The sequence below is a fragment of the Euwallacea fornicatus genome, chromosome 23, assembly GCF_040115645.1.
Source record: "Euwallacea fornicatus isolate EFF26 chromosome 23, ASM4011564v1, whole genome shotgun sequence".
Taxonomy (NCBI): domain Eukaryota; kingdom Metazoa; phylum Arthropoda; class Insecta; order Coleoptera; family Curculionidae; genus Euwallacea; species Euwallacea fornicatus.
The window spans coordinates 591,917-605,779 of record NC_089563.1 but is presented as its reverse complement, the minus strand read 5'-3'; the positions used below and the strand labels follow the sequence as shown (position 1 = coordinate 605,779).

The 13,863-nt window shown below is 32.5% G+C and overlaps 1 protein-coding gene across 1 annotated transcript; it reads right to left on the bottom strand.

Annotated features, from left to right (window-relative positions):
* Window positions 1-467: 467 nt before the first annotated feature.
* On the bottom strand, window positions 468-13,208 carry LOC136346431 (nose resistant to fluoxetine protein 6-like). Its single transcript, XM_066295565.1, has 13 exons — window positions 12,891-13,208; window positions 12,558-12,802; window positions 8,274-8,491; window positions 5,076-5,170; window positions 4,738-4,931; window positions 3,055-3,218; window positions 1,999-2,167; window positions 1,753-1,946; window positions 1,545-1,702; window positions 1,323-1,490; window positions 1,128-1,270; window positions 835-943; window positions 468-778 (listed from the first exon to the last, which is right to left on the bottom strand). The coding sequence occupies exons 1-13, from the start codon at window positions 13,108-13,110 to the stop codon at window positions 708-710; spliced, it is 2,148 nt and encodes a 715-aa protein (XP_066151662.1). The 5' UTR covers window positions 13,111-13,208; the 3' UTR covers window positions 468-707.
* Between the last annotated feature and the right edge of the window lie 655 nt (window positions 13,209-13,863).

Here is a 13,863-nt window from a genome sequence, read left to right as displayed (position 1 = left end):
GTAAGGTAAATTTGTTCAAATTGTACTATTTTTGCAAAAACAATACATGTATGAAGTTTTGCCCTTTAGAGGGGCCATACCATAGGTGGGGCTCTGATCTATATTATACAAGACTTATATTTAGTCAAATGCTTTCAATAAATGACTCATAATTATACTTATTCATTGAATTTTTATATAATTAAATATTTATCAAAACTTGAGAAATGATCTAGCATTTTTCAGACTTTCGAATGACGAATACACAGATTATGTGGTGTATGTAGTACGCGAGACACATTTCGCAGAGTAGTAGCGTTTCTCTTGATTTTGAAATTTATAGATTTTTATCAAAACTTAAGGGTCTTTCATGTTTTCAAGTAATGGCATATAGGATTTCCACAGTACTGAATTTATATTTCACAATAAGCTGTCGAGTTCTATAAACAAACGGCTTTTTTGTTTAAAGGGGGATAATAAACATGTACTTATATACAACTTCTGAAACGAATTTCAATATATTTTATTATAATATATATATTTGTATATATATATATACACAACAAAACTTATTTATTTATTCGTTAATTGGTATATTAGATAAGATGAGGAACTTTGCTACTCTAAACAAATTTGGTAGACATGTATTTATTCCATGTAGACCGAAATATGATAATGTGTTTGATTATGCATCTCCAAGAATATAACTATTCGATTTTAAAATCTGATCATTCCATTTGCATTGAGGATTCATCTTCAATGGGATCAATTGTCGATTTTTTAGTAGCAGCAGCAGGGACTGAAAACAACAGCTCTATTAGATTCTTTAATTTCATGTTTCCTAGATCTAATTACCCTTTCTTAATAGTACTTTTTCAAGACCAATTATTGGAGATTCATACAGCATAGTAAGGATGAAAGCCAATACGTAAGAGAGCAGAACATCGGCAGCCACTTTATACTCCTAAAATCCAAATGTATTGAAGATGACGGAATCATGATTAAAGTATTTGCGACTTAATTTAGAAGATAAAATTCATTTGGAAATTCCAGTTGATGAAATTACCTAAACGACTAAAGAATGAAAAAGTCCTGAAATGAATCAAGGAACTGCATTGAAGTTTATTTATTTGTGGTCGAACACTCACCAGATTAAAAATACTTGCATAAACTGGACTTCTAATACTTCCGCCTGTATACAATTGTATAGCCCCATGAGAAATATAAACACAGTAAGTTAGCCTTCCCAAGATCACCAAGGGTTTCCATCTTAAAATTGGATCAACCCATGCTAACAAAAGTAAAATTTTGCTCTAGTTTTTAGACAATTTTACTTTACTCACGCCCGTATCCTGCAGATATAGCAATAACCATCCAAGCAATGCATATGCTCCATGTAAAGTGATAGAGTGACGAATATAACGCAGTGAAGAATGGACCAACGTCAACTAAGTAGAATACATAGCCAGCGTATAGGGAAGTTATCATTACTGGGGCACAAAGAATCCATCCTGCAATTACATATTATGGTATAGTGGTGATATATAGAAAAAGTTTCAACTCACCGATCTTCACGATGTTATTAGGAATTTTCATTTCATTATCGTCCATGTAATGCTTCAGAAATCCTACTAAAGTGCCTACGAAATAGGAGGTGCCTCTCATATGTGCAGGAATATAGACAGTTTTAAATGAATCGTGAGATACTGGGTCCTTCAGGATTCTAAAAGTATTTTATTTAACAAATATGTTCTCGAAAAATGTAAAACATACTTTATGTATAACATAAACATTGCATCCAGCTTGTTAATATACACAATGGTAAATACCACAACTATGGATGCAATTATGAGAGTGAGCACTAGCAAAACTCCAATTTTCGGATTTTTCCATAAAATCCAGGCTAGAACTGGCGCGAAGAAGAAGAAGTTCATATCGCATGTGACGTACCAGGATTGAAACATGCACTAAATTGTCTTAAGTGTTGTAAAAAATGCGAAGAAATTGGTGAAATCTTACAATTTTATCAGTATTCACATAGTTGTTAATATATAACAAATTGGCCCACCAACTGGCTAAACATCTCTCCTGCTCCAAGCCGACCTTCTGCTGCCAGAAGGGTCCTGATCCAAGTTTGACCAAAAGAGTGCAGTAAAATGCCAGAATTATAGCATAAGTTGGGGACATCCTGAAATAAAAAAAAATTGAGCTTTTGCTCGCTTGGAATGTTCAGGATCCTTCTTAAATCTTCAGCGGAACTATAAGGAGACATTCCTTAGATTAAAATAAGAAAAAAAGTTCCTATATCCTATAAAGGGTGTTTCTTAATGGATGGTAAAAAATGAAATGGGTGAACCATGAACTTATTATAAGATAAAAATTTCACATAAAGGCATGTCCTAAATTGCTTCCATTTTGATTTACGGGGTGTTAAAGTTTTTTTTTTATTTCATTAATTTCTTTAGTATTTTTAAAGATAATTAAATTCAAATTGGTAATAATAATCATGTTGGTATAACGAATAAACTGAAATTACAATTATTTAAAATACTTTAAATGGCGGTACTATTTTTGGTGGTCTCTCTATATATATAAGGTAAAAAAGAAAAAAGTGAAAAAAAATTGTTTGCTTCGGAAAAATCGGATTTTCGACGTTTAAATAACAATATTATGATCGGTTTTTTAGGCACATCGGAGTTGGTCCAAGTATTTCACGGATGTGAAATGCAGTACATCTGTGGGAATTTTATATCAAAATAGTATCGCCTGATGTTTTCTATTTTTGTAATTATAAAATTTAATAAAACCTAAAAAAATGAATATAAATAGAAAATCTACAAAAACCGTTCAAATTACTACCCCCTTCTAAGAGATATGAATACAATGTATTTCTATGGTATTATTAATGGGTTGTTTTTTAAAACACTGTATTTCGGAAATGAACCTATTCTGGATGTATGTTTATAGGAAGTTTTTTTGCTTATATTAACTATATCAATAAATAATATTGATACTTAAAGGAACGCCTCCCTAGTCTTATGTCATATGTTTAAGTAACATCCTCTAGACAATCACCTGACTATTCTATGGAAATAAACCATTCCCAAATTAAATCCTTTTTTACTACGTTTCATTTGGCCTAAAATTAGGTATATGGCCAAGAATCCAGATAATGTAAAGAAGGTTTCCACCAGTATGGGTCCATTGAGCAATAAGACAGTTTCGAACTTTGCGTAGAGCTGGAGCAAAAAGACAATAGTCAATAGTCAAATACATTTTTGGCAACAGAGAATACTGATGTTAAAAATGTGTCGAAAGGAGGAGTTCAATATTTTATCATTTAAGTCAATAAAAGCAATTATTATATGTGCTGATTCACCTTATGCATCAGACTACGTTTCATACTTCGTAGTCGTCAAAGTCAGTTATTTAGTCAGATTAGATTCAGCTCTAGTTTTGTTTCTTCTGAGACTTTGATATAGACTAAATTAAGACTTTCAAAACTCAGTCGGGTCCTTTGAAGGTGATACAGTCGAATTTGGTTTGTTTGGTTAATTGAAACAAAAGATTCATGTAATCTATTATGTTGTTTGAGAGCTGTGTTTTAGAGATATTGTTGAGTGTTTCAGTATATATTCTTCTTCTTCCACTATTTTTTTTTTTAATAATATGGCATCTTCGATTGATCTTCCAGTTCTTAAATTTACATCAAGGGCTGTAATCTATGTAGAATTTTCTATGAGCAGAGTAACATTTCCCATAATACTGTTGATATCTTTGTTGTAAGATTAATTTGGTGGTGTTATAATTTAATCTCTGTAGTTTATTTATTAGTTGCTAAATTCTCGTCAACATCTGAAAATTCATAGAATCGTCTAGAGTTTTGAACCGTACACACGTGTATAATGTGATTGATATAGTGATTCACAGAATACTGTTGATTTTCCAGTTTATTTCCTTTTTGTATTCCTTCATCATTAGATAATCGTATAGAATCTTCTAAGTTTTCGAGTGTTACAAATTTTTTCATTTACATATGTAGTAGAAGAACTACGTTTCATAGTTTAGTAGTAGTTCATAATATCATCCAATGTTTTTGTTTATGGTTTATATGATGATGTTTATTTCAGTCTTTGTAGTTAAATTGTTAGTTCTCATTGTTTCGTCAAAACTTGACAATTTATAAAGAATCCAAGCTTTGGAATGTTGTATGTGTCAATGATAAGATTGATGTAGCATATGAAGTTCATTTCACTGAATATCGTCTATTTTTGTCTGTTTTCATACATGATTCGAAATTTGATTACACAAAATGAACAATCTTCTATAAAACGTTATTTTTGCTTATATTGTCATACAACTGTAAAACTTGGCGTCAATCAGACCTAAGAATCGGGTCTCTGACAGAGTAAAATTTTATAAATGAATATATTTTTAATAATCAAAAGTGGAATAAATGCACTCAGCATTTAACGAACATTTGGATTAAAGTCACTATAAATGTCATGAAAAAACATGCAGCTAGAAGGCAAATATAAACACTTTCATTGCTCTAACATTCCTCCTCTAGAATATGAGCTGGAATGCTATGGGAACGATAATGAGGGCTCTAATAAGATTTTCATGGGTTATTCGAACAAAAAAAAGCAGAAAAAGTTTGCCTATGTTCGCCTCCTTTAGAGATTTATCTTTCTGCATTTTGTTCTTGACTCCAGCTGACGTTGAATACCTACGCTTATTTACAAGGCTAATGTGTACCTTTTCCACATATTTAGGATTGACCATTGGCGATCCAAATTCAAACATAATCCTGTGCAAAACTGTAATCAGTATTATTGAGTAGACCCTGATACCAGCGAGACAGTCTAGACCGTCCAAGTTCCTTCCTTCAGCGGTGAACTTTTTAAAATTAGTTGGGAACGAGAAACACTTGATGATATCGTGCAATTTTCCTGAAATAATTAAATGATTAATCAGTAATTTCAAAGTGATTGAACTTATGAACTTGAATACGATTTTTAACAGATAAGATGCCCATTGGCGGGTTCCTATACAGAGGTTTTCATATAGTTTAAAAGAAACTTCTGCGTCATTACCTTTTATTCGAAGATGCTTGTATGCGTCCTTTTTTATCAAAGTATCATAGGTGCTTGAAGATATAACGATCAAGATGGAGAGTACCAGAAAGACTCTAAAATTGATTGATTGATGAATACTATTAAAATTACATTCATTTGAGAAAATTTACACTCGACAATATGATTGGTACATTCCGATCTCAACACTGATCGTACTAAAATTACAGTAATTTAAAACTGGTGACCGACAAATATGATATATGCTGTACAGAGTGTTTCTTAATGGATGATAAACTGAGAAAGCGGTGAATTATGAGCTTATTTTAAGATAAATCTTCATATAAAGGCATGCCCTAAATTGCTTCCATTTTGATTTATTAATGTCAATACTTTTTTCATTGATTTCTTTGTTATTTCTAAAGTTCAAAACCAAAAACTCAAAATGGGTATCAACAATCATTTTAGCATTACAAACAAACTGAGATAACAATTATTTAAAACACTTTACAGGGCGTTACTTTTTTCGAGGACGCTCTCAATATTTTACATCACAAATTTTTTTTTATTTTGCTAATTAACTCCATTTAACCACTTGTCTTTTATCAACTTTTTCATTTCTTCAATTTTTTTTTTATTAGGAACAATAGTTTAAGAGATATTTGCAAAAATGAAAACTACTAATTTGGATAATAGCCAAAGTAATTGCTGGAATTGCCCTCCTCTTACCAAAATTGAAAACTCTACTTTTCGCCTCATAAACTGCCGGACTCCATGAAAATTCCAAGTGTATTTCTAATAATTTGACAAGCATTCACAGTTTTTTGCCAAATTGCAGCATTCATTACCTTGCCGTTTCATCACATCCTTAGGTAAATCGGAGCAAATATAATTAGATATTTTTTGAATGATTGTTTCTAACAAAAAAAATTGAAGAAGCAAAAGAGTTTATAAAACACGTAAAGGATTACATAAGGTTAATTAACAAAATCTAAAAACGTCATAAAAAAGTTCTCATGTAAAATATTGAGAGCGACAAAATTTGGTATGGGGTGTTTTTTTATGACGGCCAATCCAAATATTGTTTTAACTTTTTGATTACTGATAGAGGGCGCTACATACAGGATTTCGTCACATTTTAATTGGTTCTAATTTTTTTGCGCGACACTGTATGCCACTTTTGCATTAATAGACTTACTCTACATATAGTTCTATTGGGAAAAGGTTCCCTTGGAAAATGTCTGCAGAAGTAACCGTTTTATAGATAAATGGGTTTGCAATTAGCATGACTTGGGTAAAATTGATTTAATAAAAATTAGTAAAGTTATTAATATTAAATTAATATTATAATAGTTTTTGGAAAATGACCACTTCCGACTTTCTATATAAAATTCCAGTGGAAAAAGAAGAAGACTTGAGAAATAGAATAATCGACTGTCGTATAGAAATCAAAAATACTAAGGGTATTTTGGAGAGAGTTCACGAATCAACGTTGAGAACAATAAATGCATATATAGAAGTCGGAGATGGCCAATTTCAACAATTATAATATTAAATTAACTTTGATGATTTCAATAATTATTACTAAATCAATTTTAAAAACCACAATTAAAATGAGATGTCAATACCATTTATTAGGTCGTGTAGTATGAAATGAGTAGATTTTCGAAATGCCACATTCAACTGCGAATAACTTCATTCTAAATCTATATTTGGACTTGACTTGTTTATGTGGAAAAGGCACATTCTTCCTCTTTCGATCAGAGTTTAAAGTGTTAAAAATTATTGAAAACTTTTATTTTTATAAAAAATTTTGTGCGGCCATGCAAAATAGTGAAATTCGTGTGTAATGAAATATGAGTTCCACCGTGGAACCACAACAGCTCAGACGGTTCGCAATATTAATGATATGTTGGGTACTGAAGTCACTTCACAGCAAACAGTATCTCGTTGGTTCATGAAATTTCGTTCTGGCAATTTTGACCTAACAAATGAACCACGTGGACGACCTGAAACTCAAGTGGATAACGATCATCTGAAAGCCGTGGTGGAAGCGAATCCACGTCAAAGTGCGTTCGAATTTTCGTTAACATTCAGTGTAACCAAAAAAAAAACAATATTGACTCATTTGGCTGAAATTGGTGAGGTGAAGAAGCTGGACAAGTGGGTACCACATGAGTTGAGCGACATACAGAAAGAACGACGTCTCGAAGCTTGTGCTTCTTTGTTGTGCCGGTATAATAACGATCCATTTTTGAATGGGATTGTTACTTGTGATGAGAAATGGATCCTATATGACAATACCAGACGTTCATCGCAGTGGTTGGATCAAGATGAACCACCAAAACATTGTGCGAAAAAAAATCTTCACCAAAAGAAGCTTATGGTGTCCGTTTGGTGGTCTCAACGCAGGTGTCATCCATCACAGCTTCATGAAACCTGGTGAATCGATTACGGCTGATGTCTACTGCCGACAACTGACCGAAACGATGAGGCAACTGACGGTTAAGCAGCCAAGATTAGTCAATCGAAGCGCACCGCTATTGTTGCGCGACAACGTTTGGCCACACACCGCACAGGTCACCTTGGCCAAGCTACAGGAGTTGGAATTGGAAACTCTTCGTCATCCACCGTATTCGCCCGACTTAGCAACCACTGATTACCACTTCTTTCAAAATTTGGATAACTTCTTGGTAGGGAAAACATTCAACTTGGACGAAGCTGTCAAAGCTGCCTTCCACGAGTTTATCGACTCCCGGCCTGCAGGCTTTTACAGCAGGGGAATCAATGAACTTCCCGTTAAATGGCAGAAGTGTATTGATAATGGTGGTGCATATTTCGATTGACAATAAAAACATTTCATATGAAAAAAAAATGACTAAAGCTTCAATTCAATTCTATTCATTTCATACTACACGACCTAATAGTTCTTAAACAAAGACGTTGCGGACCTACATTCATTAAAACTTTTTGTGATAAAATCAGTTAAAGATTAATCCCTTGAAATAAGTACATGTACGTAATTAACGCCCTGTATAGTATGAGTAAGTACTAGGTTAAAACATTTTAAAAAATTGCGTTTTTTGTCCAAATGTTTGGATAATTATCGTGCATTTTTTACACGAAGTAATCACTCAAACCTCAGAAACTCATAATTCATGTTTGATGCTTCAAGTGTCCCCTAAGTCCCTTAAATTACAAAATCTGTAATAGACATACATGAACACTATATCTCCAACGCTCAGACTCACTGGAATTGAAACTTGGCAACTTCTCTTATTGACATCAACGATCAATTTAAAATCACTCGAATTGTTCAATAATTTGATGTTTTCTTCTAAGGCTACTTTTAAATCTTCGTAAGTGCAGGAGGAAGGAAGGCAAATGGCAAAATAAAGTTCGTCTCTTGAACTTTTTGTTTTGTCTTTGGCATAAGCCTAAAAACGTACAAATTGATTAAAATTCCCTCAAAATTTTCAATAAATAATTATTACTACAGAAGTACCAATTAATAGTTTAATTGGGCACATTCATGGGATTTGCAGTGGTCGAACGTTTTAAGTGAGTTTTAAGGCAAAAAAGTGCTGCAACGACGGTGTATCCCGAATATACCTACTATTTATACCATACATAACAAATTTTAATGTTGCTGAGCTTTTTGAGGTCTTTGAGACACAAAATAAACTTATTGCATTAATGGACCAACGCAGTAATTGTATTTCAGATGATGTTCAATTCAATTTTGTTAGCTTTACAGACAATTATCGTCTATCTTCAAGATTACACGGAAAAAATAGTTATGATAATGTACACGAATTCAATTAAGGTAATATAATTTAATACAATTTTAATGCAATTAAATAGATTATGGACTAAATTAAGGCTTGACTTTCGTAACGTTAATTACATAAAAATTATGATATAATGAAGGAAAGATATACGCTCTAGAATATTATTACGAAGCCATACCAATAACAATGATTCTGCATGATTTTTTTGCCTGAAAAGAGAAGCCGTTTTTGCTATTCAAGACTTTTCAGGTACATTAGGTGATTGCACTTTAGCCAAAGTGTAAAGGTTAAAAATTATAGATAGGATAAAAAGTCTCATTTTTTTGCTGCAAAGTAATCCAAGAAAATTGTAATAAATTGGACATGGTAATTATAAGATTTTTGGGCAAGATGTCCCACATTTATTGGCTGACTCTGTAACAGTAATTTTGGATATATGCAAGTTTGCGATTTTTTCTTTTTCCCTGTATTTTTAATTATGTTATGAACAGCCATTTGATAGATTAAGGTAAGTCACGACAGTATAAACTGCATCGTTCTATCTTAATAAGTTAAAAGGATAAGATGCGTGACATATTAGGGGTCACTAAAACAACATACTGGTGACTTTATCTGGAACACAATTTTCATGGGAACTACGAAGTTGTCCAGTACTCTGGTTTTACGTCAGCGTTTCCATGAATATTATCCTCTTGGATTAGTCGAATGTTGTTTACACGCGGACTGCAGCGCGTTGATGTTAATGGTCAAACACACCTTTACTGAGTTAGCGAAAAGTGCAGTATTTTTACTGATTTTCTTTGGTTGATTAAAATCAGTTAAAAATCATTTGATGAGAGAAAAACCGTTTATGCCTGTTTTGGGCAACGCATGCAAAACGTTGAATTTACTTCCATTTTTGGCGACGTACGCGCTCATAGTGGTGGACAAAATAAAATATTATTTATTGAAAAATTTTTTCACCATCATACACTAACCTTATTCCCCCTTTTTAGAAAGTGAGACATTAATCCATGGCGGCTAAATCGGAAGAAATATTCTATACGGTACTAGTATTCTATACGGACTCAACAACTACGTATGAAGTTCACGACTCAGCACACGGTCTAATGGATTCCAGAAATAATGTAGCTACATGGATTGTAAAAAAGACACTGTCATGGAAATGGCGAAAATACTTTTATGACACTTTGGTAAAAAAATTGAGGTTTCTAATAGCCTGATTCTGTAAGATATGTGAAAGTCAGAATGAAATGTTTGCCCAAGGAAATTTTTTCCCCAATGAACATCGCATACACAATGTGTATTATTTTACTTGAAATTCAAAATTTCAAATAAATGATGCATGATTTATTTTCAAAACTCGTAACATGTGTTTACTATTTTTTACTCATAAAACGCAACTGCTAATCATCGTAGAACGCCGGCAAATCACTATGAAACCGCATTAATGGCTAGTGAAGTTCAAGGTCTATTTTTCTAAAAAAAAACGGTTATGGTGGTTTAAAAAATACGAAGCGTGATGGATAAAAGAAGAAATTGTTTAATGATTAAATAATGAGAAGGTCGCTATAAAGTGACAGGATTTTGCTTGGAGAATAGAAAATACTATATTTCATTACGGGTCACGAAAATAACATTTTCCCGGGCGCCTGTGAGAGTTTGGGTATGACCAGCATGGGAAGGAGGTGTAATAAGCCATATTTTGATTACTACATACTGAAAACGACAAGCAGTATTTCGAATTGAGTAACTTTCTGCAGAAGTTAATGTTTTGTATAAGTACACAACTTTGCAAGAACATCCTGATGTTTGGGGTCATCATGCTTTTGTAGCGGTTTTGTAACAGAAATGGAATCTATAAAGCAGAAAGTTTCTATACTTACTTTTTAAATAAATCAACAGAGATATCATTCATGCAATCTTGCACCTCCTTTTCTTTTTGCCATAAAAACCGCTAGTACTAATTTTCATAGTTTATATATTTACATAAGTATCTTTCTTTCACATGTCGAAGTGCCGGTCCTACACTTAAAAAATAGCGTCAGGTATTTGCTTAAAATTTAAAATGCTGAGAAGCAGATTTTCCGACGATAGGGAAATTCTTATATGATACATTGATGGGACAATAGCAAAAATAGCGAGGACACTGGCTAGAAATTCAAACTGGTGGATGTATTTCTAAACATGTAATGACCGATACTTTTCAATATTAGACTTTAAATTTTATTAGGAGTCGGGAAAAGGCATTTTTCAGTGCGTTTACTAAGAAGGCGTATTTTCGCGGTTCGTTACGGGAAAGGAGAATTTTCAGTATGCTTAAACAACTGGGAAATACTCATTTTCAGTGTCATGTAAACAAAATAGAACTCTTTCGTTTCAAAACTTCTACTTTTTTCTCATATTTTGAAAATGTGACATTGTGTGTGCTCAATGTTTCCAAGAGGGACGAATGATGGTATTAAATTTAAATTTTCTATGGCCAAATCTTAAGGATAAAAGTGATGTTAACAAAAGTTATATGGATGGTAGTTTTCCGACACTTCATTTGAAATATGATCTTTTTGGCTACATTTCTCGGTAATTATCATTATCGAGATATAATATCTATTTGCATTTTTAAAGGTAATTATATTACGCAATGAAGGAATTTTCATATTAATGGTTGATTGGCATAATTTTAGCTTTTTTTCCAGTCTGATCTGCATAGAGATGTGGCGGTTCTTTCAGCGCTTTTGTTACGTACCAGGCGTCTGGTGAGATTAAAATATAACCTATAGACTATATTATTCGAAATAGAAAAATAAATTAAATGCAAAAGTTTTAGGATTTTCTCCAAATTACCCAAATGTGCAAAAAAAGACTTTTCGCAAAAGATAAAAATTACACGGACTTTCATACTTTAAGTGGAACACCCTGTGTACCTTAATTTTTGTAAATTAGCTTTTAAATTCTAATAGCATTTCCAATTAAAATTTACAATTTATAAATAATGTTTCAAACACGATACATTTTTTATCATTTCTTCGGTTGCAACAATTAAAGTTACAGCAACAACAATTAGACATTCCTACGTAAACTTTTCAAATTTTAATTGAAGACATATTTTTCTTATATTGACATGTCTTAAATATTTTTCTACATGTGGCAATATATGTATGTTCTCGACTGAAAATTTGCACAAATTTTAGATTTTCGACAAATACCGGAAACCAGACAAAATTTTAAAATGCTGTATGACAAATTAAAGGCTTAAAAAATTATAACATTTTTACTATTTAAATGATATTGCAACTCTGATTGCCGTGGAGATAGCAATACCAAACGAATCGAAAAAAAAACTGCAAGGATGGAAAATTATGATATTACTTGAGTAATTTCAAAATGATCAAATGCGACCCTCGATGATCAAATTAGAAAAATAATAATTGCTGAAATTGGTATCTTAAGCAGAAATGGCTTTCACATGGTTCAATTTAGTATCACTACTCACCCCTCTTGAAATAATTATTGACATGTACCTTCTTATCTGATGTACATATGCTTGGAACATTAATGCAAATTTCACAACAAAATACTTGCAACATAGAATAACAAGGCACGAAAATACCTGATTTTTTCGTGATAAAGATAGATATTTTGCACAGACTCTTATCGTTTCGTAAGACCGATACTACATGCGAAACTCTACGGATTAGTGTAAGTTACTTACCTTAAGCTTTTCCCACATCGATTTGTTAAAATATTGATCGTACTCATTTTTTTCGTAGTAGTTGCTCCCATATTCGGTAGTCACATCTTTGGGAGGTACTATTGTGAATTGAGCCATACAATATTGACCGTAAAACATATCGTCGTTATAAGGCACCTTAATTTCCACACATTCATCGAAATTCCCTATATTGTGTGAAGAACCGTATAGCATTCCGGTAGGCATTTTTCCAGAAGCATCGAACACTTAAGAGAAATGGAGTTTGGAAACATTACATATTTTATAAATTCAAACTTCAAGTTTCTCCCAAATTGTAATTAAATTGATACTCACTTTCCGTAGCCCAAACCTTCAAATTTCTCAATTCTTCAGCATAAAACAAACTATGATTCCTGCATTTCATATTTTCCGAATTTACGGTGGGAATGTACATTTGTAACACATTTCGCTCGTTCACAATATCACCGAACCCTGCGAAAATACTTTGCGATCCGCCCCTTATCGGAAAAAGTGCAAACAAAAAAATCTCAATACCAACTGTTAACACCCGCATTGTGAATCGGTTGATTACGTTTACGGGTAAAAAGCTTAGAAAATCTTTTCTTGATTTTTATACCGGTACTGAAAGGAGTCTTAGGTAAAAAGGTTAAATGGTGGTAGCAGTTATGAGTTTGCTATTACTGCAAAGGAAAGGAAAAGGAACATAAATCTTGCAAACTTTTAGAGCTGTAGCTCTTTTTCTAACAGTATGGTTAGCGATAGAAACCTGTTTAAAACAATTAACAAATTATTTTGATGAAACACGTAATAATAGTTATCATTAAGCGGTCGACGATATTGTTATAACTCCTTTAGTTTCGAGACATGAACTCATTTCCACTGTATTTCTGATATTAATGAAATCCCCAACTCTTACCCTTAACCGATACATTCAAGGTTAATATAGACTTCAAATAAACAAATTTTTGAGTATAATAATAAATAAGTATCTCGAGAATATATGACCTACTCTTAACGAATTAATCATTGCGATAAGCTGCATAAGCTTATGCAAACCGGATTGTGACACCTGTTTAAATTCTCTTGATACTCAATATACTATTTTTTAAGCTGCTTTCATGAGAAGATAATCTTACATACATTTTCAACTTTTCATGTTACATATTCAGAGTTATCCAGAACTCCACATTAGATGAAATAATAGCTCGAATTTTGAAAAGCGTATTGACAAACAAATAGAAGCGTTTCAAAGAGTGAAGAACGATTGCCTAATGACTGGAAATTGTCGTAATACATGGGAGATATT

What these genes read in the sequence shown, in the direction of transcription:
- LOC136346431 (XM_066295565.1), bottom strand. Translation starts at nt 13,110, where the DNA reads ATGCGGGTGTTAACAGTTGGTATTGAGATTTTTTTGTTTGCACTTTTT. An exon ending in CAAGCATCTTCGAATAAAAG is followed by an intron (nt 4,932 to 5,075) that starts GTAATGACGCAG and finishes TAATTATTTCAG; the next exon opens with GAAAATTGCACGATATCATC. An exon ending in TAATAACATCGTGAAGATCG is followed by an intron (nt 1,491 to 1,544) that starts GTGAGTTGAAAC and finishes ATGTAATTGCAG; the next exon opens with GATGGATTCTTTGTGCCCCA.